The sequence below is a fragment of the Xiphophorus couchianus genome, chromosome 6 (genome assembly GCF_001444195.1).
Source record: "Xiphophorus couchianus chromosome 6, X_couchianus-1.0, whole genome shotgun sequence".
Classification (NCBI taxonomy): Eukaryota; Metazoa; Chordata; class Actinopteri; order Cyprinodontiformes; family Poeciliidae; genus Xiphophorus; species Xiphophorus couchianus.
In genome coordinates this window covers 26,706,819-26,733,270 of record NC_040233.1, presented here as the reverse complement: position 1 = coordinate 26,733,270, position 26,452 = coordinate 26,706,819, and the positions used below count along the sequence as shown (strand labels likewise).

Below are 26,452 nucleotides of genomic sequence, written 5' to 3'. Positions count from 1 at the left end.
CTGACCAAATGTCCACTGTCACTGAAACATGATCAGTCTGGCTCAGCTGGGTTTTTAACATCAAATGTTTCTCAGCAGCAAGATCTTCTATTTTTGATGTCATTGTTCTGCGACATATTGGGCTGTATTTGCTGTCGACTACTGTCAGAAAGTGTCGAAAACTCTTGTTTTCCACAATAGACAGGGGCAGATTGCAACCAATAATTAAGTCACGTAGTAAGGCATTTGTAATGGCTTTCTGCTGTGGATGATTCATACTGTACTGCCCAGCACGAGTGTCCAGAAATTGTGATATGGAAGGCTGTTGAGGTTCATTTGTGATCCTCTTATTCATCTGGTATTCTTCAAATCTGTCAGAAGTAAACAGATGTCAGAAAATAAATTACAGCCTTTCATGAATTACATTTGACTTCAGTTTACTCCTTCTATTCATAAATAAACATCAACACTACAACAATCATAGTTTTCAAAAAATGAAATAAGTATAAATGAAGTTATCACAAGTAAACTCAGGAAGGTCTGGTGCATTTATTTTTCTGCTTTTATTTCTAAGTAAGTTAGTTTCAGTCCTCCGTAAATATGGGACAGATATTCTAAACACAAAATTTATTTGGGACAGTCACTGTATTTGGTCTTTTTTTTTTTTCCCAGCAAAGCTATACTACTTGGAAATGGGCTCTGTGCGACATGTGACAGTCACGCCGGTCAGTGCATTAAGTCAAAAGCAGTTGACTTAATGCACTGACTGCAGTAAACAATATATTGTCAATATAATTTCCCAATGTAGATGTCTTCAAATACACCAACCATCCTTAGATGATACTAGACCCGGTTCATCATCATGATGGGACAGAGAGACTCTGTTCCCTGTGTTCAGGTCCAGAATCTGCTTTCTGTTCCGGAGCCCCGCTCACTATCCACCGGCTTCCTGAGCTAACACGGTGCACATTATTTGTGGAGGCATTTGAAGGACCGGATTTATGGTAAATAATCACCAATTTAACCCTTTAGCTAACACGAAGTTAGCTAAAGTCAGCTATCTTACAGCAAAAGAAAAGTGCCACCTACCGATCTTTGTGAAGCTTCAAATGCCGGACAAAGTTGGACGTCGTGGCATCTCCATCCGATATTCTCTTCTTGCATGTTTTACAAGTTGCAGTTCGTTTTTTAGTCGAAAGTTCATAACCTACGTAGCCAAAAGAAATTACTCGCGGAAGCATATTCGAGCGGTTATTTCGTATTTCGTTCCCTGAGCTCTGTAGCTTAGCCGCGTTTTATTAAACGTCCAAATCCTGTTAATTTGATTGGTTGTGCTGCAGCTACGTACACAAACATACATAAGGAGAGAGGAAAACCATAGTGACGGTCTGCGCATATTGATACGGAATGAGTGACATTAATTAATGATGCCACTTTATAAATAATGTGTTTTAAATTTTAAGACTTTGAGTAAAAAATATCAAGTCTTTTCAAGTAAACAGCTTCAAGTCCAGTCAAGTCCCAAGTCAATGGCATGAAAGTCAAAGTCAAGTCCGAGTCTTTGAGCATTTTTTCAAGTCAAGTCTCAAGTCGTGATTTTAACGACTCGAGTCCGACTCGAGTCCAAGTCATGTGACTCGAGTCCCCACCTCTAAGCTTTATTGTTTCACATATCTGTCTCACACCAAACTGTCACAACATGGTGACAGTTTGAACTAATATGTAAAAATATATGTTTTATAAAAGTTACATTTTGTGACTTTAATTGATTAAAAAAAAAACCTTTCATGTCACCTTAGTTCACTGTTTTCATAATTGGTAGTTACTGGTAGTAACTTTTATTTTGTCTTGAGGATAAAGATTTGGTAAACCAACCAGAACACAGCAATGTTTACATGCACTTATGTTTTTAGCTAAATCATCCAAAATGTAAAACAAATGTTCTGCTGTTTTTGCTAAGCATCACAGGTCTATTACAAGCTGGTTCCTTTGAAAGAAAATGGTAGCATCCACCAGAAAGCAGCCCATATGGTTGCTTCCATCATATCACAACTGATGGTGTTATTTCTATCAGCCTTCCTCATCGCTGCCTTAAAATATTCCATCACATATTAAACTATGTGAACCAGCCCAGGCTGCAGCAGCTGGCGATCAGTCAGCGAAGCTGCTTTCTGGCCAGCAGCTCTACCGTCGGCTCTCAGCCTCTTGAACGCGTTCTGTAACCCAGACAGCCCAGAAGATGAGTCATGTGTACTGTAAAGGTCATCCATCAGAGCGTAAGAGCGGCGAGGAACGAGGGAGACGGAGAGAGGGGGATGAGAGGAAGGCAAGTGATGGAGGAGGGAGGCGTTAAGTGTTGGCTTTCCATGTCAATTTTTCTGTCAGAAGCAGTAAGTGGAGCCTCTTCTTCTGCTGCTTCTTTCTGCACTCACTTTGTAGTGTTTCTTCTGGCAGCAGGCGCCAACACGGTCCAATTTAACCTCAGAGCATTAACACAAGGAAAGATTTTGGCAGAATTTCAACCATGTTATTTAAGCTGACTGGCTTCTAGCAAAGGTTTGGTTAGTCAAAGTATTTTAGGTTCTATATTTGATGATGAAAGTATCTGGGTGATGCGTAATGAGACTGACTTTACGTTAGTGAGAAATATTATGGCTTTAATCTTGCAGTTTTACCTTATAAAATATGAACTCTTTACCAGATTCAAAATTAATCTGACCTTCCATACCAAAAAATACAGAAGAGGATTAAGAAAAAAATAATTATCTCAAAATTCTTTTTTCTCAGAATTCTGAATATTTTCTGAATTCTGACTTTTTTCTGAATTCTGACTTTATTTTCTGATTTCCAACCATTTTTTTCAGAATTCTGGATTTTTGATTTCCTGAGATTAAATTTTGATTTTGAGAAAAACTTTTTTTTTGGTTTTGTTTTGTTTTTTTCCCCTGCGGCCCTAACAATACATTTTGACGAAACACATATTGAAAAGTCCTTGGGACTTTTTTCAACAACAAAGCCAAGCTGGAGACACTTGTGAAAAATTTTACAGCCCCTACCCCCTCCTCAAAAAAAAAAAAGTATATATATATATTTATATATATATATACATACAGTATATATAAATATATATATATCTCAAAACAATAGAGTGAGATCCAATGTTGCTGTCAAACTGTGCTGTAAACCCAGAGAGCTGTTGACAACACAGATTGAGACTCATTGTCTTACCAGACCTTAATAATCCTGTAACTACAAATCCATCTGACCGCCTTAAATCAAACACCAGGCAGTATTTACTCTGACTATCCCCAGAGTTTTTGCCGTACTGTCATTTCGGTTTTCTTTCATCCGAAGATGGAGAGCTGTTACCTTTTCCGCACCTCCTTCGCCTCCTTGGCGGCTTGAAGCCGATGGCTCGGCTGCGGTAGGTTTGATAGATGGGGGGGCTTTGCTTTTGGCAGCCTTATCTCCGGGCTCGCCAAGCAGTCGTCATCTGCCACTTATCGCGTCTATAAACACCTCCTGTATAGACTCTGCTTAGGGGGATGGGAGAGAAAAAATGGTGGCAAAGGAAGAATGCTTCAGGAAATAACCTGAAGAAGAAGCAAATACTCATATTGATAAATTGGACAGAGTATAAAATATGTTTGTCCTGCTGGCCATATCTGTTAGCTTCCTGATCTATAACAAACAACAAATATATGATGGAAGAGCAAGGGAGAAAGACAAATATGAAAAAAAAAACAATAAAGATTGGAAAACGTAAATAAAGAGGTTCAGGACGTTTTGAGCGCAAATAGAAACAGTATAAAAGTTTTAGGAAATGAGATTCCAGACGGGCATAAAGTACGTTAGCAGCTGAGCAACATGATAAAATGTTAGCATTCCTTCCTCTGAGTTTTGTCTGGTTAGTTTATTTCTGATGTAGTTGTTGGTGGCGTAGTGAACTGTGTAATTAGAAGCCGTCACCCATTAGAAATTACAACAAACATAAAACAGAGTTATAGGGTTTTTGAAATAGTCAGCAGGAACTAAAAGTATTCAAGCTTTACACGGTTTGTGTGTTTGGTGCTCAGCAGAAAGAGACTTTTAATAAAAGGCATTAAATATTTATAGTTGTATCTGTTGTTACATAATGTACAGATTACTGGACTCCATTCTTACATCTGGCTGAAACATTACTTGGACGTTAGTTTTGTCTTATTTGAAGTATACTAAGATACTTGCACTAAAAATTAGACTGAAAATACTTGGTATTTTTTTGTGTTTTTGCAGCGTCTTACCTCGAGTTAGAGATTTTTTGCTTAATGAAAGGAAGTTCTAGATGTAAATTATTGTGAAGTCTGCTGGTTGTTTATCTGAAATAACTGTTTTATGAGTTTAATGTCAGCATGCCAAAGAGTTTTACCATAAAGAAAGTGTAGAAGAACCAAACCCACAAACATTAACTGTTTTTCGTAAGCTAAAATTGCGACAAAATGAATTTGAAACCAATGAAAACATTAAAGTGTTGAGTTGCAGTGTTTTATGAGTGAGACAGAGACTAAAGAAGCAATTTGAGAAAATCTTTTTGGAGCTAAAGTATTTTAGAGGTCACTACCATTTGTGGAGGATTTCTTTTTATGACTCGACTCGATTTCCCAAAGGTCAACTCCGCTCACTTCCAGAAGGAAACCCAGTTTTTTCAGACTTCCTCAGCTGCTCCCATAGATGCTGTTTTCTATGATTTGAAGAACTAAAAGTGTATTTTATATGAGATTTGTTTGCTGTGTGTTTTGGTAATGAATGCTTTTCGTCGGTGTGCTGTGTCCAGAAGTTTGTTGTTTTGTGGGTATTAATTTGTGAGTGGTCAGGATGCTTTCCTGTCGGTGTCTCCAGGGTCTCGTGTGTTTAATAAATTGTACATAGACTAACGGAAGTGTTTATTACTTGCCTTTTAAAATGTCAATGAATCATATGGAGCGCAAGCAAAGACCTAAATGACATCAATTAAGGCGATAAACGATGTTTAACACATGAAGGGACACGGACACATTATGGCTGTTGGATAAGTGCATCACATCGAGTTCAACCTCAACCAAAATAGTTCAACATAATTAGAGATGGAAACTCTGTAACCCTGAGGTTACATTTAAGGCCAAGAAGCGTTTTAATTACCTTTACTTTATGAGTTTTTTTGTTGTGAGATGTATTCAAAACAGGGCCTTTATCATAGATTCTTTTATCTAAAGATACAAAGGTTATCCTTGAGACCAAAGTTTCTACTTGTGATAAAAAGCGAGCACAGATCAACTTCCCAAACTCCTGTATTAATATAAAAGTTACACTTTCCAAATAACTTTATCTAAAGAAATCTAAATGGAAGATGATCATCCTTCCACCATTCTTTAGTTCGTCTGAGGTCTTCCTGGTGATAAAGTGTTTATTTTCCAAACATGGTTATATGCATAAATAAATGTTTCCATTTCAAGTCATGTTTTCTATTCACATAGAACTGAGTTGTGCTGTTGTAGGTAACCGCTCCACAAAGCCTGGGTTGATCAATCCTGTTCTGTAACTGTAGTGTCACCAATGTTGTTCATGGAGCTTTAACTGGTTGTTGTGTTTTACTCTTACGTAGCTCTGAGCTACTAGGACTGTTTTTGGGCTGCAAGGTTCATTCAGTGTCATTGGTAAGTTTCCCAACCTTTGAGTAAAAGCAATACGTTTATTTTACTGACATGTTCATGCTTAAATTTATTAGGTCGAATTTGCTGATATTTAACACATTATAAATTAATTGATCACCCTCAGTGGGTCAAAGTGACCATGGAAATATTTGATTACATTGACTACTAGAAGATTTAGCTTTATATTGCTAGGCAAAAGATTAAATAATCAATATAGTACTTGCACAATGTGTACAGAAGCTCACATGACTGAATAAAAGAGATTAGCATTTTTTATTTTTACTTCTACATAATCTTAGCATAGTAATTCAGCAAAAGTTGTAGTTTGACTTGAATTAGATGAAGGTAATTCCTGTCTTCCTCTCTGAGTCTCTTCCCTGTGATGTTCCTCTTCCTCATTTTAGCTTGACTGTTTTCATTATTTCTCATTTTCCTCATACAAGTGTCACTTTCCACTGTGAACAAGTTCTCACTGTTTACTGTACACATCATTTTCTTTCTTCACCAGCTGATGTCTCTGTCATCATCTTTCTATCGTCTCTCACATTTTTTACTCCTCATTTAATAATGTTTTGTCCTCAGGTGAACTCTTGATGCTCCATTTGTTCACTCTTTTTAAATGCAATTATTTGTGGCGTTTCTTTCGAAGCCTTTGCAACTAATAACGCTTTGCTGCTTTTTTCTAGATTAATGCAGCCAATAACATCAACCACTGGGGGGTCGAACTCAACCAGGAACAGATTTAAAGTTGAAAAATTGATATTAAAAATTAAATTAGAACCACTGAGACTCAACTAATATTTCTTTCTTTGTAGAAACAAACAGATAAGACTTAGGTCATTCAAGCAACTTTTAAGTGTCGGTAAATGCAGCCTCATAATTTTCTTTACTTCTTGAAAGCAATAATTAACCTCAAGCTATAAAAAACCCATTTTAACTAGACAACTGGTGTAGAATGTGATTAAAGTTTAATTTTAATTTATGTGAAATCATTTGTGAAACATTTCCTAAGTTTAACACTTTTAATTACTGTGATAGACTTAAACGTCTTTATAAAAACCCATTGAAATCTCTTTTGTGCTGTGAAAGCCATTTTTCACAAATCTTTTTTATATTATTCTCATATAACTTCATAAAAAAATCTTTTGACTAAAACATTCGTCTTCAAAGGAAAACATCTGGAATTGTCACGTTGTAAAGTTGATCTCAATATGTAATTTTTAATTACTTTTTTCTAGGTGTACATTATGCAAATAAATTTAAATGCTTGAATAACTGGAAAAAACAACATTTCTGAGTCTTGGCATGAACTTTGGTGTTGAGTCTAACTGCTATACTCAATTTAACTTTCCTTTCCAGTCGCATGGAGCACACGTTACTTATTTTTATTGTTAAATTAAAAGGTGCTTTAAGAAAAAATATGTGAAAAATCCAGCAACACATTTTTCCTTGCTGAACATTGGAAACATAACAAACTAAGTTTGTCATATTAATGTTATGCGTTGCTGTGAAGGCGCCTGGCTCTGCGCCTTTGCTTTTTGACAGATAGCCCTTATTTGTCCACATTATATGGCCTGTGAAATGTAAAGGTGAGCAGGATGTGTGGAGGTTGTGTGGTTGGGGTAGCGGTGGTGGTTAGCGTTTGAAATAACGACCCATTCTGTTGGTCCAAGACTGTTGGAGCCAGCCGGGGCCTTTTTCTTTTGTCAGCGGTGAAAAATGAAGCATTTCTGAATCCACAGCACTCGCTGTGCTTCCCTCTAGGCGCCTCAGATACATTGAGTTAACATAAAGCAAAATTCAAGATGGGGGCGGCACCGTTGACAAATGAAGCGCCTCCGTGTGTTTTGGAGGACAAATAAAGGGCCCTTTTCTGTTTTTGGAAATAAGATTTGCTCCATGTTTGTTCCCATCAGGTTCAGTTTTTCACTGTAGCTTGAATGTTTCTGAGAATGACGATGGAAGATGGAATATTCTTGAAACAGAAAAAACCAGAATGATGTGAGCAAAGACCATTTACCTTCAGCCTGCAGACCATTGCTGCTTCATTCCCATTTTGTCACATTACAGCTTATTTTCGCACCGTGCTGCTTGTCAGCCTGAAAGAAAAGTCGTCGCTCTGTCTGATCACGGCACCTGGTCTGTTGCAGCCTCTTAAAAATGGATCCAATTTGGGTTTCGGCAGCGAGAGCTTGCTGGGGTACAAATGAGGCACCTCAGCTCGGCTGTCCACAAGCTGTGCTCTCATCCGACTTGGACTCATTTACGGTCTGCAGAAGAGAGGAAGAGCGGATGGTCCGAATAGCCGTTGGCTGCGTTTCGGGGAGACCGTGGCGTTTCGAGGTCCAGAGACTTGTGGGCTAATTAAAAGGAGCTTGCGGCCTGTGATGTAGTCACGCTCACTGGCTGCTATGGCCGCCACTCCAGGACGCCAGACAGACGGTCGCCTTACGGTACAGTTTCCTCGTTCCCTCCGGATGAAAATCATGTTGAACATTCTCTCATGTTTGTGTCTGAGAATGTCTGATTTTGTAGCAGCCATTAAATGTGTGTGCATGGAGGTGTGACGCTCTGTGGGAGAGAGCTCGTCTATTAAAGCTTGCCCAACACTGAAACTTGAAGAGGTTTGGCACATTCAATTATGATGGTGTATTGAGGATCAAAGTCTTCTGTTGTTTCAGGGAGGTGAGAGCTAAATCTGGCTCCCAGTTTTCATCTACGATAGATTTTTAGTCCTTTAAGCAATTAATCAAAGGGGCAGTATTATGTAAAATTGACTTTTTTGAGCTTTCCATCATGTCATAATTCCCTCATAAATAACATCCCTGGACATGTATGTTTGGGAAATCCTATAATCTCCCATGATAAGCATTCAACTCTACAAAATGTCTCACACAGGAGCCCTCTCCCATAAGTCCCCCATTCAGCTCCTTCAGACTAGCCAGCAGTAATTAGCAAACACCTGGTGGAACTGCTGAGCTCATTATAGGAGCTACTTCTCGGTGAAACGCTGGTAAAAATGTTGCTAAAGGGTTAATAGATGACTTCCTGCCCTTTTCAAAGCAATAAATTACTAAGTTGAATTTCTTTTAAGTTATATTTGAAATAAATAGCATTTTATAACAATATAAATAAATATTAAGATAGTTATTTGGTTTTTCTATAAAATGCCACTCTGTGACTAGAAAACTCATAATAATGTCCCTTTAAAGAGTTAATGGAGGAGCAATGTTGTGGTGACATCTTGAAGTCGGAGCTTCAGAAAGAGCAGGAGACAGATGCCCAATTATGAAACATTAAATTACCAAGTAATTTTTTTTAATCATATTTGATATATTTATCATTTTTACAGCCACTGAAGCTATCATAGTTGCTTCATTGTGCTGTAAAATGGTACTATTTGCCTGGAAAAATGAATAATACTTCCCCTTTAATATTTAATAAAGCAACACTTCAGCACTGGCACAGACATTGTGGTACAGGAGATCTAATATGAAGCATTTTGGTGTGACTGGACACAAAACCAATCACTTTAGATTGGTTTAAAAGCACCTCACCTCTGTGCACCTCTGAATAGTCACTTGGGCGCACTTTAAGTCACTGGAGTTGGAGTAATTACCATGGAGAAACTGTGGTGTAGAAGAATTATATCACCACAGCCGAAACGTCATGTTTCCTGTAAGTAAAAGTCAATTAATAATTCATGCTGCCTTCAAGAGTGAGCTGATAGTTCATCACACAGAGCTGCTGTACTTCTCGGTGTGGGCTGAACTACTCAAGCATGACGTACTTCTGCCCACTTCCCATTCCTTGTTGCTACAAGGTTTTAATGTGAGAGGAATCTAAAATCGGGGCAAAAGGGAAGGAAAGCCTCAGCTGGTTGTAACACCAAACCAGAAGTTTGTTCAGGTGTTTCTCAGCGAACAGATGGACAGCTGACAATGACAAACCAAGCCAGCCCCCATTTCTCACTGAAGGGAGTCTGCAGATGCCGAGCTTTGACAGAGCCATTAAGACACGTCGGCTTCCTGGGACGTCACAGACAATACTTTCATCCTACTTTGTCCAATATCTTACATGAAGCAATCACTTGTTACTCAAACACTTCACTTTGTTGTAAATTTGCTGCATCTTCTTTCAACTTAAAAATAAACGCTCTAAACACTAATATTTTTGAAGCTGTTTTTATCCAATGAATGATTTTGCATTCATTGGATGCAAAATTGATTTATGCTTTTTATTTTGTATGGGAACACAGACCTGCTTCAGAGCATAGCCTATAAAGTTCACATCAATGTGAGCACAAGACTTTTGTAAGCATAGTTCAGAAGATTATTGATAACCTGCTTTATCCAAAACCAGCTCTATTGTGTTTTTGGGGCATTGTTCCCTAAAATATTTCCAACTAAACTTAAACCATATCATGAACAGATGAAAAAATGAAAGAAAAATGTAATAATTAACCGTCAAATCTGCCATGAACTTGGAGTAGCTGGAACAATGTGTTCACAGTGACCGACACAAACTGGAAAAAAGAAACAGGACCAACTACAAACTCAGATAATTCAAGTTGAAATGAAGTGTGCAGCTCCGCCCAAAATGAATGAAAGCAGTGTATCCTGTATAGTTTGAAGGAAATTCATGGTGGATTTTGTTGTATTTTCGGTAAATAATCATTACACCCTTAAAGAAGAAAATAATGAAAATGACATTCCCACCCATGGTAGCAGATTGTAATCTTCTCAGGGGAACTGTAGTTTTTAGACAGTTGCAGCTGACTGTGCTTTGCCATTAGTACAGTATGTCATCTGATTTTCTCCAAAATACATTTTAAGGTCAAGACCTGCAATATCTCCACACGTTGCATAAGGTTAGCAGAGAATCGTGCTCTGACAGATTGAAAGTCTAATTGTTGAAGCTCTTTGGAGGAGTATGACAGCATCAAGACTTGCTATTTGCATATCCTTCATCTGCCTGGTGTGTCAACAAAGGAGGTTTGCTCTTTCCACTGCTGTATTCAGATGCAAAGCAAAGTGAATGTAATTATGTATGCTTTCTTTTTTTCAGAACATTTTGTTCTGGTTTTAATATGCTCTCTGTCATGAATTTCAATTGAAGTCTTCTTTGTTTCCCTTTACATTAATGGGTGAAAAAAGAGAACTGTGCAGGGTTTAATTGTATTTGTGTGGAAATGTGTTTTAATATTTGCCTGGCGGCAAGTTGGGTTAAAAATTCCTATTTCATAAAGAGATGATTTGCAGCAGTAATGGCTCTTTTAGATCACCAGCACTGCAGAGGTGTTGCTGGCCTAATGTGGCCAAATGTTTGGGAAAAGATCCAAAAGACGACATCACTGCCTTTAAAATCTGCTCCACAAATCAAACGTTCAGCAGTTTATCTTCAGCAAAGAAAAATAATAAACACGAAGGAAGTAGAATATGACTTGAACAAATCAATCAGAATATTCAACTCCCAGCATCAGAAAATTCTAGAATGTAAACACCAACATCTCCTTCACCTGCGTACTCAAATAAATGTTTTCTAAAGACTCATAAAAGCTCCAAGACAAACGAGCTTCAGCTTCTCCCCGGTGTGATTTAATGATCGTCAGGAAAATAAACAGATAGATTTTTTTTTTTCCTTCAAGTTATTAAAGCAAAACATTCAAAAGCCTGTTTGGTAGATTTCCTTCTGCTGATTATCACCAACAACAATATAAACACAAGTATATACAGCATATTTATGAAAACTTCACAGATCATTCAGTAGAAACAAGAGCAGGTCTGGACTATTTCTTGAGCTTCACCTTTTTTATTGTGCTGTTTTTACTGTATAATAAATATTTTTGTCTGTTTTCTGATTGCAGTTAAACAAAAAGCTGATCTGGAGAAGGAAACTAAGCTCATCATCCTGGAGGCTGGAGTCGCTGATGTGAGTCCAACCTTTCGCTTCCTGTTTCCTCACAATTAGACTCAGATTTAAATGATTTTACTGCTAAGGCGCAAACTAGTTATTTAAAGATATATAAGGAATGTTGACAGAATGCTCACATTGAATTTTTATTGAATATTGGGGAATGGAGTGATTTTATAATTGAGTCAGAAAACTTTCTGTTTAAATGTGAGAAGCTTCAGATCACAACCCAAACAGCAGGTGAGTGGCTGATGACGAGCAAACGTTTTTACTCTTCTTATAAACCAGAACTGTTTTTATCCCTGAAGCTGTTTGTCTGTGTGATTGCTGCTAGTATGAATGCACAATGAAGTCAGGTGTAACTGAGTAACAGTGTGACCTCAGTCACAATACCAGAGCAAAACTAAAGTTGTGTGAAGTATTTCTTTTATCCAGGCTACTCTAAAGCAAGCTTTGTTGAGCTTATTACACCTGAAAGGTAAGTTACTCACTCTTTGTTAGAGGTTGTAATAGAATTATTAGTGGTTGTTATTGAGAGATTACTAAATCTATATGATTATTTATTAATAAATTTAGATGTTAGGTGTAGTAGTAATTTATCATTATAGTATTATTAGTTTTACCTCTGAACCACTGATCTTAGCATGAATAAAACAACAAAATAAAAACCAAACACTCCTTGAAAGTAAGCAGAACTTCATCACCATCCTTAAAGTTCAGCTTCTCTCTCCTTCACGTTTCTCCTGTCATCTCCTGCATGGTTATTCTCCACCAGCTCAGCCGTAAATGGACTGCCGAGCGTCTGCTCTCCACTATTGATTCAAGAGTTATTTTGTAACGATGATGGCATGCTGTTCGCCGCGCTTATATAGGAGGAGGGAGCAAGAAATGGTTTTAGAAACGAAGGCTTGCAAGAGAAAAGAGAAAAGTTTGAGGGCTGAAGGTGAGGGATGGACGGAGGGTCTGCTGAGGTGATCAATACCAGACAATTATTGCCAATCGACGATATGTTGTCAGAGAGAAAACTATAGGAAGTCCCGTCATCTCAAGCTGCAAGACCAAAGGGAAGCAAAACTCTGCAGCTCCCAGCCTGCAACACAGCATCCATCACAGCCCTCACTCTGTGTTTATTATAGTTTTATCACATACTCTAAAGTGAGAATATTAGCATACTTCATCACACTGACAGGTTGAAAATAAAACAGATGAGAAGTTAGTTTCAGCAGTGGAGAGGAGGCCATTTGTTCACTCGCAGATTTGCAAACTGAAACTAAAAAAAGGCCCGTAGCTTTGAGCGTGGGGTTTATTTGGCAAGCACATGGGTGAGTTGTCGTTTTCCTGCACGATAATGGCCTGATGTAGTAGTAATGTGAAAATGTGTTATTCCAGTGAAATGATAACGGGGTGAGCTGCATGCAATAAACCCGAAAAGACAAAAGAGCTGAAAAGTAAAATTAATCATGATTTATTGCAGGGTTGTAAATGTTTATGCACCTTAGAAAGAAGCTGTGAGTAAGAGTTACCGGCTGAGAGTGGATCAACGAAACTGATGGACAATGTTTGTGCTCATCCACATGAAATATGACAAAAAATCTACACTTAGAAAATGTCATGTTTGACTTTACATATTTGACATCAGATTTCAGACCAGTAGTAAATTAAAATGATATTCAGCTACAAGGGTTAGCTGGATATATTCGTTTCACTGCAAAGAAGTGGTTTTTGTGCTGTTTTTTAATTTGCCTGATTAAAATGATTTTGCTTAATTTCTTGATTTCCACTTTTTAACTCCAAATTTACAGCCGTTCTTCTGTGAGAATCAGATTTTAAGGATAAAAACAGACCTTTAATGGTAGCTGTTTCTATTCACCAAAGAGATTATATCTGAGCTGCAACCTAAGCATGAATATATATACTAGTGTATTTAGATGTGATGAGTAACAGTGGAGATTGTGCTCATGAGTACAGACTACACTGACAACGACAAGACAGAGGTTGGAGCACAAAGTTTTCCATTTATAACCCAAACCAGGGTGCAGAGGAACTTTGATCATTTTAACAATTTTAAGAAATTTGAAAAGGAAAATATATATTTAAAAAAATCTATACTGCAGCTTTAAGCAGTTCTTTGTTTCTTAATTTTTTGTAATGTACTTAATGGAAACAGTGCAGATATTGTAAAATATGACTGATTTTGTTTTGACAATAACTTACATAAATATACATAAATATTTTGGGCTGGATGGATTTTTAAAAGTTATTTCCTTTCGAAGCTAAACATAAATTTCTATGCCAGGCATCACATTGGTATCAGTGAGCGGGTTTCAGTTCATTTCATGGAAAATGTGCAGCGGTGTCGATTTTATTTTATTTTTATTTTTTTAGTTTTTAATGTGGATAATGATGACACACAGTCAGAACTGGCAGCAGAAGAGTTTTAGAAATCAACCATGCTGTCACGTTTGAATAATTTTCATGTCTTGCTCGATATTCTGAGAGTGACTCAGCAAATCTCCTGCTGTTCATGATTCGTGACGCCTCTCAGATTTCTTTTCCAGACAGTTACTCTCTAAAATCCGTCATTCAGGTTTTTTCCTCTTTTACTTGGAGACTTAAGTATTTTTCGTTGCGTGTACCTATGTTTTTCTGAATTTTTGCCTCCAAGGCGTGAGCAGCTTGCGTAAGGAAAAAAGTCACTAAAAATTGTTATGCAGAATGTGAGTCTGCATGCATGCTCCTATACTTGATTAAATCATATAAAGTTTGTACATTATGATGAGCTTGCAAACTAAAGTGACAGAAGAAGTTGATTTTCCTTTTCTTTGACATTCTTCCTTCAATTTATTCATTAATTTCTTTTGTGTAATCATTTGGGCTTCCAATCCATTTAAATTGTAAATGGTGACATTTTTAAAAATTTTTTAAAATTGAACTTTCAATTGCATTTTTCATGAACTCTGTTACCCTGTTCATACTTTTGCAAGGACTCTTAAAATGTTATCAATTTTTTTAGAAACCTTAATTTAGAGCTAATTCTTTTTACTTATCGGCCACGTCTGCAGTCGAGGTCCAGTTTTGCGTTGACACCTTTGTATGAAGTTGGAACTATTATGGTTATGAATGAAAGAAAATGACACATTTTAAAGGCTAAAACAAAATGCTAAGTTTCAGAAACTTACAACATTTTATTACAATTACCTTGGATGGATATAATGTGGTACTTTTTTCAGTGACTGAGGCTGCAAGGTAAACAAATGTTCTGAAATCATCCTCATTACCAATGAGGTAGTTTATGCCCTTGAACTAATAGCATGTAGTAATAAAACAGGACTAGAAAAATTCACCAAGCTGCACTGTTTGCTTTATTTTATAGGCTGGATTAAAAAACACATTAGTTTAACTAAAATGAATACGTTTACTTAAATTTTTGCATCAGGTCACAATCTTTTTCCAGTTACAAATATAAAAAATATAGAAGTGATCAACAATATGGAAAAAAATATTCTCCTCTTCAAGCACCTGGTCCGTTCATCAGATCATGGTGAAATTCTAAGAGCAGCTTTTGACTATATCAAAGAAAGATCATATTCAGGACAGCATTATTGAAATAAAAGGCAATACAGAGGATTTCATTGCACCGCTGCAGGTAGTAAAAGTAGCAGAGAGCGCCTCATATCTATATAAAAACTATAACGGATTCATTTGACCATAGAGACGATTGGCTGCAGCTAGAAAATGTTCTTCACCATCTAGATATAAACCACCATCTTTTATACTGATCTGATTTTTATTCTATGAAGACAGGGCAGCAGCAGCAGGAATATTGGCTGATTTCACTTTGAAGAATGTTTAACAGCTCATTTAAAATGGTACACTTTTTAAAAATGAACAGTTATACATGCATGTAGTATCTGCAAATAGGTCTGTGAATGTGTCTCTAAGGTTTAATCTTTATGGTGAAATACTGTAAATACACAAATATTAGCTTGGTTTAAATTCGAACCCTTTACACCATCAGACCTCCTCAGACTTTATGCAGACTGACTTGCTCTTGATTTGTCAAATATTCGGTATACAACAAAAGCATTTTTGTTTTAGGTTTTAACACTTGCTATAAAAAAGATTTAATAGTAATATAACCTCATATAAGAATTGTAAGCATAACCAACAATTTTTAAAAACTAACAAGTTAAGTTAAAAAATTTGACCAAAGTGGGTGGAGAGAAGAGACCCTGAGGAAAGCAAACACCCTTACAACACTATTTACATAGTTTATCTGCAAAATTATTCTTTAAATAAGTCAGAAAATGTCTTATTTAGTATGTAATTTATCGTTTTTTGGTATTTTTCATTCCTGCGGTTTCATCCCTGTCTGGAGAATATATTGTGTTGAATAAAATCTGAGTGTATTGTTGGTTGTCTTGCTCTAGCCACAATGAAAATTCTCCGTGACGATTTTACAGGAAGTATTTTCCTGCCTGTGGTTTCGAAGGTTCGGATGATGGTATCTGTTGTAATGACACACTATTGTTGTTTGCAGCATGAAAGCAGGGGTGGATTTGAAAGAGCATATTCATGAAGCATCGAGACCCGGATCAAGGCTGTCTGTTCGCCATGTCGCTCTGCCCTACCTGCAGTTTTTGTCACAAAGACAGAAATAAATAATCGAAACCCAAAACAATGACATGCTAACAGAATGCAAAGGAGACTGAATGTACATGAGATTTAGATCTGTGTGTGATGGAGTGAGAGTAACCCTGAGTGTTGTGTGTGGGTGTTTTTATTTTTTTTTCACATGCACTCTCTGCACTCTTTTATCCTTGTGCATCGCTTTCTGTAGATATTCAAATGGGTTCATGCAAAAATTAGATGGAGAGGCTGTTGAAGTGTTGGTTCTCCTTTCTGTCTGCAACCAAAAAGTCTTTGATATGATAATGACAGCTCGCCACAGGGGCATTAAAGGCCAGATGCATTCAGAGATTCAACCCAGGTGTCTGTCAAATTCTGAGCTCTACCTGCTTACAAGACAGAGAACGGAATCAGTCTAAAACATCAGTTTTCTGTTAGTTTCTCAAAATCTTGTCATGTTTTGTACCAATCTGCACTGCATGGTTGTTAGTATAGACAGTTTCTGCATAGAGACTCTGAACCCGTCTGGCCCAGTCTGAGCTGGAATGCAGACCAGGTTGCAGCTGATCTATCATTAGCGCCCAAAAGGATGTGATAAAAAAAAGCCGACTTACATTTGTATTTCATAAATATGGAAGTACTATTTGTTCTCCATGTTCTTTGTTTACTTAGAAGACTTAGTAGTTCAGCGCTGTCTTTCTTCTACCTGTTCTGCATTCTACTCAGCATGTTCAGCTCACACTGTTGTGACTGTGAGCTATGCTTCAGCAGACCAGCTTGTTGCTTTCAGAGGCTGACGGGCGCCCGCTGGTCTTTCTGGCAAACAGCCTGGCACAACAGACATCTGCTGTGCAAGGCTCACACCTCCTTTTTCTTGTGGCACAGGTGCTAAGTAGGCTGTTAGGCTCAGTGCAGGTCACCTGGATAGTTAAAGTAGGAAATAAAAGGCTATATTTTCAATGCACAGTGAGAATAATTTTTGTCTTTCCTCACATAACTTGCTTCAAAGAGGCTGTTCAAGCTGAAAAGGTGTGTGTAGTGGCAGCAGCATGGAGCCTGGTATTATAAACCTGTAGACTCGGTGGAGTGTCCTGAATATTAAACTGATTTTAGCTGGACAATGCGCAGCATTAACACTTCCTGTAAATGCATCACTGAGCAAATGGCTTGGTGATCTAAAATGGCCTGTCTCATCAGTAACGAGTCACGCTTGATTGACCAGGAGTATCTTGGCTTGGTAGGAGTCTTGTATTGTGGTTAGGTCGCTAAATAATTACAATGTCAGTGTGTTGTAAGAAGGGCTTCACCAGTTACATCCAAAGTTACCTGCATGCATAAATAAATGCATCAGGATTTAATCATGCGATTCTGACCTGTCAGGTTGAGGACAGTCGCAACTTTGGACTGGTTTATATCAGAACAGAACAAAACGCAGAAATGAAAATGTGCAGAAGTGTAAGTTAAGCAAGTATTTGTCATAAGCAGTTTTTTTTTTTTCCACTGAACACCTGCTTTGCTTAAATCCTCCGGTTTTCCAGCCACAGCGACATTCTCCACGCACTGCGTGGCATCTGCAGCTGAAGGTTCCTGCTAGCTGGGAGGCTGCTTGCTCATCTGCATAGCTCATACCGGACTCTGGCCGTCTGACCGGAAGACACAGGCCGCTGTGCTCCACAGGTGGGCATGAAAGGGTTTGTTAGAGCCTGCAAGCCTGAGCCGTAATCACCGCCGCCCACAACAGCAGCCATTACAAGCTCACCGGAATATTTCTGCCTCCGCGGGCTGATGTGTGCTGCCACCCTGCAGCTGACGGAGCTGATGTGCAGCGGTGGAGTGATCTGTTTGTACAGCTGCGGTGTGGGTGTGTGTGCAGGCGGTAATGGACAGAGGTGCCTGTGGAAATGTAGAATGCATCTATGTACATAAACGCAAACTCGAGAGGAGTAGGCACGTAAACAATTCAGTGAAACGAATGGAGGGATCATAAATACAAGCTGGGAAAGTGATTTAAGTTTTCATTTAATTCTATTTTTTGACTTTAGTTTAAAATGTTTGGGTTTATGCAATAAAACTGCATAAACATATATTTTGGAAAAATATATTCGGTAAATATCTTTTTCTGAATAATAAAGTACTGAATAATGAAATTAGCCTACTCAAGCAGGCTGCTCTGAAATTCATACATTGAATATGTGCAGCACTGGCTGCAATTATTATTCAATATTTGCTTTAATCTTGCAATACCATTAAGTTGTCACAAATGGATCAATGTTTGTTAGCACCGCTTTTTGGTCTTGATAAAATATTAAAGGTATACTGATCCACTAAACTCTGATACCAACATAATTCAAATTCTCATTTCTAAAAGTTCTTTAAGACTTCAAGCTTTCATTTAAACAAAAAAGTAAAAAAAAAAATCTTCTGGTTTTCAATTTTTGTGTGTAAAGCTTATGCCATTGTGTATTTGTTCTGTTGTAGACTTTATTCATGTTTTTTTGATTTTTTTGGTGGAGGCGTTGCATGTTTGAACCATTGTTCTCTCTGGTTTTAGATGCCGTGCAGCTGGAAGGATTTTTGCTCTCACCTTTTTACTTTATAACACTCGATGCTTAACCTTGGCAACAAGGTGTTGTTTTTACGACTGGGAGCAGCTGATTAGCATCTCAAACCCTCAAATAATACCTGAACTATGACCCCAAATCCCAGGGGAGTTAAAAGGAGACAAAGAGGAAGTTCAAACTGTCTCTGTTTATCATAACGGGTTTGGATCACATCCTCAACTACCTCTTCCTGGTTTTCTATCCAGACAGAGATTTAAAGTGGAGCAGCAAAAGCAAATGAGTCAGATTAGCAGTACTTTATAACTGATGGTGTCAACCAGAACTTGTTACTTTGGAGTATTGTCTCTGCTGCCTGAGAGCAACAGTCATTAGTCAGAGGCTGTCAGGTTTGTCGTGAGACTGACTACTACTGGGGATTCTTACCGCACATAACTTCACCATCCATAATGACTCATTGAAGATACATAGATATGAGTAATGACTTTAACTTTAGCATGAGCAAAAAAATTTCTTTTGATTCAATTTCAAACATGATGAAAACAAGTGGCACACTCCAGCGGTGTTATCTTCTGTTATATTACAGTTTTCTCTATGAATTTAGGATTTTTTCTACATCATCTGTTTCTTAGCCAGTCTGCTGTCTTCACCTCATCACAGTTTGGGTCACAGGACAGAAGATCCATTAGGGAACCCCAAAGATCTCTCTACGCAGGAACGCATTCTGGGTGATCTGAACGTGCTATAGAGCTTTACGGGATAGATGTTCTATACAGTGAGTTCTGCATCTTTTTGAGGTCTCCTCTCAGTAGGATGAGCCTGGAAAACCTCCAAAGGGAGGAACATGAAGGTGCCTTATAAGAGCTGCGTTCTTACATGGCAAATTAGTCTCAGGGGAGGGGAGCGATCCATTCAGCTCTGACAGCGGGCCGTGTAGATTGGTGAACCTTGCTTGCATGAAGGGGGCCGGGGAACCAACATGGGGGAGGGGAACACACCCGATTGCTTGATGGTCAAGCTTTGACTCCTGGAGCTTTTCTCCACCCAAACGACTGGATAAACAGAAACGCTGGAGTTAATTTAGGATGTTTGTGTTGGTTTGTGACTGCTGTCATTTGATTAAGGAGTGTTTATTATTCTTTATAGTGGTAGGAGTGAGACAGTTTGAACTGATTTGAAGAAATGAGTTATTAAAAAAAACTTGATATAAATTATAGTACTATACTAAATTCTTGAGTCATTCTTCATTTCTGTGTTCTGTAGTTCCTGAGGTCCAGTTTAAACCTAAATCTAAGTTTTTCTCTTTGATATATAAGTTACTTAGAAACAAATTCCTCCTAAACTCAGAGTTCAGTTGTTGAGCCAAAAGACAACTGAAGTTTTGATACTTGCCTAAAATGTGTGAAAAAAGTCAAAAGAATAGCTTTGACAGACCTTGACAAAACTATTACGATCAATTTAAAAGACTGAAAAGAAGATCTGGTTGCTTGGAAACAAAAATATAAATACGTTTTTTACGGTACCTCCAAACTATTAAAACACACTATTGTTTGTATAATATATCAATCATCTTTTTTGCTTATTTCAGTTTGTTGCACTGCATTGGCCATAAATGTTTGCTAGTTCAGCTTAACCTTTCCTTATATGTTTGAAACGCAGCAAAAGAGTGTTTTTATGTATTTCAATTAATGTTCAGTGAAGCCACAATGAGTGGTGTGCTAATTGTTCACATTTGGAGTTAATTATGATCTTGGTTGTGTTTGCTCACATCTGTAGTCAGGGCAGTGTAAATGACCTGTCGTTGTTCACTTTGCTCTCATCAGTTTTTCTTCTTCTGCTGTGCAGCTATGGACCTATTTTACTTCAGTCTGTCACATTCCAGTTTGCTAATGTAGCCGTTTCATTTGCAGCATGAAGAGCTTGCTGAGTTATTAACACTAATCTATTCTCAGGTTTATCACATTACTGTCAGCTCCTGTTTTCCTGCTGAAGACAAATGGTAGAAGATTGATATCTGTATCGATGATGGTCAAGTTATTCACTCTGATGGGTCTAATCTGATTCACCATTAGGCCTTTTGGTGCTTTAACCAATAAAAACAGGCTTAACTACACCTGTAGTAGGATTAGACAAAAAACTATAAATAATTTAATATCTTTCCATTATGTTTTAGAAATTAGTTCTAATGGTGATGCTCATCTATCGGGTTAAAGGTAAACAGATAGAACATTTTAATTTTAGTTGGAGTAATTAACACCAAAAGCTAGTATTGGTGTTCTTGAACTATGCTACACTGTACCTTTTTTTCTCACAGAATTGAATTACTTTATTTAAATGTTTATTTTCTGTTATTAATTTAAATTGCGTATATTGACAAAATAAATGTGTTCAATTCAAAAACCTTAATTGCTCCTCAATTATAGAAAAAATAGACATTTGAGCTCAACTATTGTTTTTAATCTGTTATTTAGGTTTTTCAACCATCAGATTCGGGCAGATTGCTATTTTTCAGTTTTCCAGAGTTTCAGGAACTCCTGATCAATCATGGAGCTTCTCTGGAAATATGGACTGTGTCAGATACTTTTACAGCAGTTACACTCTAATGTAAATGTTGGTACTGGTAAACAGTGCTGCTATTGCTAGTGCTGCTGAATAACAATCCAACCAAAATCAAAGATGGCTGAAAGGAATGATAAATAATGACAGGTATGATTTATAATCCAAACTTTGTTTTCTTTTGGGCGGCTGATGTTAAAGTTGCTAGAACTGTTTAGCCTTTATAGAGAGGTTTATTATTACGACAGTATAACACAAATGGACGCCTTTAAAAGTGTCTTTAAACTTTTAGACGGACTCAACAGAGCCTTCACCTGACCTAAAACGAGTTTTGAATGCAACCATTTAGTTGTTGAAAAGTGTACATTATCATCTGTGTACCAGTTCTTGACTTCATTACGAAGCTCAGGGTGAAACAAAGTGAGTGGTAATGCTGTGAAAATTCTGTTTTTATGCTTTTCTTGAACCACTAAGACATCGCATCTTTAATGGTCCTTTTTTTAAAAGAAAGTTTAATGCACCAGACATTATTGCACTCCAACTACCTCCGCTGCTGTTTTCCGAGCAGTTTTGCAACTTTAAAAGTGCACTCCAGGCAAACAACACGGTGCCAAATAATGTTTTCGATCGAGCAATCTCCCACAGGTCTGACCTTGGCAGCTTTTATCAGGTGATGAATACTTTCAAAAGATTGCAACGGCTTGTTTATAGCCAGCCTCCAACCAAATACTGGAATTCTCTCTGCCTTAACCTTCCTGCCAATAAAAAGGAAGATAATACTTGATTGTAGATTTCATCGCATTGATAATTTCATCTAAATTGGAAAAAAAAGAGAAGGACATTTAACTGTTGATGGAACTTTATCTGCTATTTCTTAAAGGACATCTGTGGCTCTTCCACATTTAAATTCCCGTTCCCCGACACATTCTGCCTTTCCTCTGTTGGATCCGAATGTTTGCAGCAGTAAATAAACCGTTTGTGTTTTGATAAAGCTTAAACAGCCAGTATCGAACATTCAGCAACCATGAAATGAGAGCAATGATCAGCGTGATGAATGACTACCTGTCTTCTAGGTGTCTGTCACAACCGAGTGATTGCCGTCAATTAGAAAACTCCACAAGGGAAGGCTGATTAGAGAATTAACTGCAGGAAAGATAAAGGGTTGCTTGGCGATGATTCTTCTTGTTTACCTGATACTTACCAATAGAAAGCCAATTACTTTATTTCAAAGTTTACTTCAGATAAACTCTAAAGGACAAGATGTGAATTCTTCTAAAATAAATCAAACAACAATTTTTTTACTTGGAATTTCATAAATTGACAATTGAATAATGGATTTTGATATGGGTATGTTTCATTGACGGCATTCACTGTATTCCCTAGAAAATGTTGTCTTACCGTTATTTTGAACTTTCTAAAAGGCTGTTACACCATTTTTCTTGATCAAAAGACATTGAAAGCTCAAATGAATGAAATAGAGGAACGTTGCTGTTATACGTTCAGCTTTCCTGATGCCATTGAATCTCAGCCTGAATGAACTGCTGACATGCCTTCATAGGACATATTGGGATCGTTTAAATTTGCTCTCTGCTTGCTTTCTGGTTTCTCTGATTTCTGAAGGTAAATATTCTTTCCAATCTCATAGACTCACAGCTAATCTGCAAACATAAATTATCAAAAATATCAATGGAAACATTCAAAAAGCTGATCAGCAATGGACTGATTTTATAATGGTACATTATAGTGCCACTCTACTGCAACTTCAACCTGAGAAATTTGCTGTATTGCCTTTAACATGTTGCTAAGGAAGTTTGTGAAGAAAGAAACTGTAACTAAAAAAACTGTTTCTGGCAACAGTTTCTGGCTAAATCATGAAACCAGAAACTTTGCCAAACCTACCGACTGAGCTGTGATAGTTTATAGTGAAATTAGAGGTTTAAAGAATTGTATTTGCTTACTTTGGAAAACAACTCTAAACTCTTTGAGCTGCATTCAAAGGAATACAAGTTGTGGTGTTTACTGCTGAATATCAAGATGTTTCCTCTACTTTTCAGCGTATTTGATCCTAAGTTTTAAGTGGCGCCTTCTTACGAATGAGGATAATAAATGATTCAACTAAAGATTTGCCTCAGGAAAGAAATGTCACTTTAGCTGAAAGGCTAGGAATTTCATTGGATGAAACAGTCATAACTCACTTTCATATAATAAATGTGATTTCATTCACTATTCTTTCCTGAAGTTGTTGCGAGCTGCCAAAACTAAAACAAGATTAAAACAAGAAGCACGACCAGATTTATGCTTGTCGTCAGTTTGCCAGACTGATGCGATCGAACCCAATGACGTAAATCTTGGATCATTAGAACTTGAAGTTTATTTCTCTGTAATTTATTCTGTTTTAGAGCATTAAAAGCCAAACAGTATCCACTCTGGGGATCGCTCAATTGAATTTTCAGCTTCTTCCATCATTCCAGCCCTTTTCTGGCTTGGATCACACCAAAGAGTCTGGCTGTAAATCTCTCACCACCTTGTCCTGACACTTTTTCTCTCAGCGACTGCTGGCCGCCGGCACGTGCGTCTCATTAGCATTGGCTCGGTTTCCCCAGATTAGCAATAATTAAACTGTGAAATTGGAGCCGTTACCTTAAACTGGGTCGCAGCTAGGACGCCATGAGCGCCGTGACATTGCCGGGCAGGACGCTGGTGGAGGAGGAGGGGAAGATGGGAAAGGCTGGTAGACTGGCTTCCTGCCACAGGTCCTCCCCTCTGCTTTGAGGAGCAACAGACGGTCCGTTCATGAAAAAGGCTTGCCAAAGAGCAGCCTCAACTGACACGAACTCAAAGCGTTACCTATTTAAATCTCTGTAATGAAAGATCACTAAACTTTACGATTCAGTTACCCAAACAGAGACATGTTCGAACTGCTTCTGGTCTTTTCTCGTGTGTTTCAGTCCATATCTTTAGAGACATTTTGAAAATATTCACAACAAAGTTTTAACATTCACATTTTTCTTCTGTTTTTGCTGTTTTGGAAATCTTTTAGCTCATGAAACACATAAAGATAACCTGGTCCAAAACAAAATGCAGTTTTCAAATAATTAAAGATATTCTAAGGAAGGTGTTTTCTGAAACTTGCATGTTTCAGCTGAAATATTTAATGCCAATATTGTCCTATGCCCGTCTTAGTTTTATGACCTCAAGTCGCTGTTTCCGTTACAAATGTACACAAGTCGTTGTTCATGTTCCACTAATGTCGAGAAAATTGTTTCAAAATGGAAAACTTTAATGATATGATTTCAAGAAAACATTTCAATATTAACGCCTTCATTTCCAACAAGTTATGTAAGCAAAAGTTAAAAACAATGGTGGGTCGACTCTAACAAAAACTTGTGTTTTTCTTGAAGGGCTGCTTGTAGGCCTTTAAGATTCTGGTCTGGTCCTTTACACAATAAGGTAAATCTTATTGGTTTTCTATAGGATTCAGGTATGGAAACTCCATTGAGGTACCCCAGCCTGCTTAATGATTTTTTTTTTTAATCAAAGAAACATATTTCACTTTCATGTCATAAATGTGGTAAAGCATTAAGATCCCCTACCTTCTTCTGTGTCTTCTCTTTTATCCACTTCTGTTTTCCGTCTTTTTTCAGGTTGCTCTCCGTTGAACACACATAGTCTTTAGAGCGCTTTGATGTTTGTGTTTTGTTTTAAAAATGCATTTTGTTGTTTTTTGCTTCAGCCTCCTCCAGCCTGAGGTCTGAGTTGTTTGTCTCGTCTCTTTTTCTTCTCTGAGAATATATAATATAAAGTAGGACACAAACCCTCTGTAATATAGATGGAAAAGATTTGATTATACAACAGAAACATGTTTTTTTACGTTTAGCTGGACGTCTGTGTTGCGCTGACCAGAAGCAAGATGAGAATTTTACCATGAAAATAATTGGTAGAGTAATGACTGACTTCTGTTTACTGAGTAGTCATTTTTAAATAAGGTATTTAAATAATCCCAAATATATACAATGATATTTAAATAGTTCTTGAAATGGTTATATTAACTATTACATCATTGTTTCTGAGTAGAATAGAATAAAATGGAATAGAAATATTCTTTGTTCTCCCACAGTGGAAAAATTCTGGTGTAACAGCAGGACATTGAGGCATGTATGTTCACACAAAGATAAAAGTACAAAATATAGAAAACAATAAGAGTATTATGCCATTATGCAAGGGCAGAATTACAACATAATATACTGTGTGATTATCAAAAGAATACCAAATGACTGCGCAACTAAGCAGGATAATTTACAAAAAATCATGTGTATTTGTGAATTTAAAAAAATGCAATATATGAAAAATGTGCAAATACCAGCAGAACTGTTATTTTATAAATAAATAGTAGAACTATGCTGATACCAACAGAGATGAGTTGTTTATAGAGTCTATCAGCTGCTGGGAGGAAGGATATGTGATAATGCTGCTTTGTACACTTAGGATGTAGCAGCCTGTCACTGAAACAGCTCTTGAGTTACAAGATTAAATTGTAAATAATAGATATCTAAATGTGTCTGAGCAAAGTTCTACCACTTGAGAACTTTGCTGTTTTGCATTTATCTGATCCAGAATTATTGTGATATTAGCTTAGGGATGAAAGCTTGATTGGGGAATAAAGGACATCCGACCCAACTGGCTCTGGTTGTCATTCCATTGATAAAGCTGTTGGAAATTACATTAGATCTATGTAGGTGCATATTGTTTTCTGATAAGCAGTTGAGAATTTAATTCTTATCACAAAACCATATCTGACTCATATCACATGCAGAGTAGTCATCACTATTCAAGTTGAGTAATAAATATGTTTAATAGTAGTTAGTCCTAAATGATTGAAAAAAATAATTAAATTTTCATAAAAATTATTGGAATATTTCATGTCTTTTAAGAACATCCTAAATGTTTTAAAGGAGCATTTTCACATCGTTGCTGGTAACCTTCACTGTTTCCTGCAGAACAGCTATATACAGCAGCTTTGTAAATTAATCACATATCTATTTGTAACACTGGGGAAGGAAAACAACCCACAGGGACCGCCAAGCAAATGTAAAAACAGCTTTAATGACATGAGAAAAGTCATGGTTATCGCCTTCTTCCTCAATCTGC

The 26,452-nt window shown here is 37.3% G+C and overlaps 1 protein-coding gene across 2 annotated transcripts in view; it reads left to right on the top strand.

The window, feature by feature from the left end:
* LOC114146631 (receptor-type tyrosine-protein phosphatase N2-like) overlaps nucleotides 1–26,452 on the top strand; it is a 186,334-nt gene that overhangs the window by 91,744 nt on the left and 68,138 nt on the right. For both annotated transcript variants that reach the window (XM_028020895.1, XM_028020894.1), the window contains exon 12: nucleotides 11,515–11,579. In XM_028020895.1, coding sequence (XP_027876696.1) covers nucleotides 11,515–11,579 — 65 coding nt within the window. The remainder of the gene's footprint in view (nucleotides 1–11,514; nucleotides 11,580–26,452) is intronic.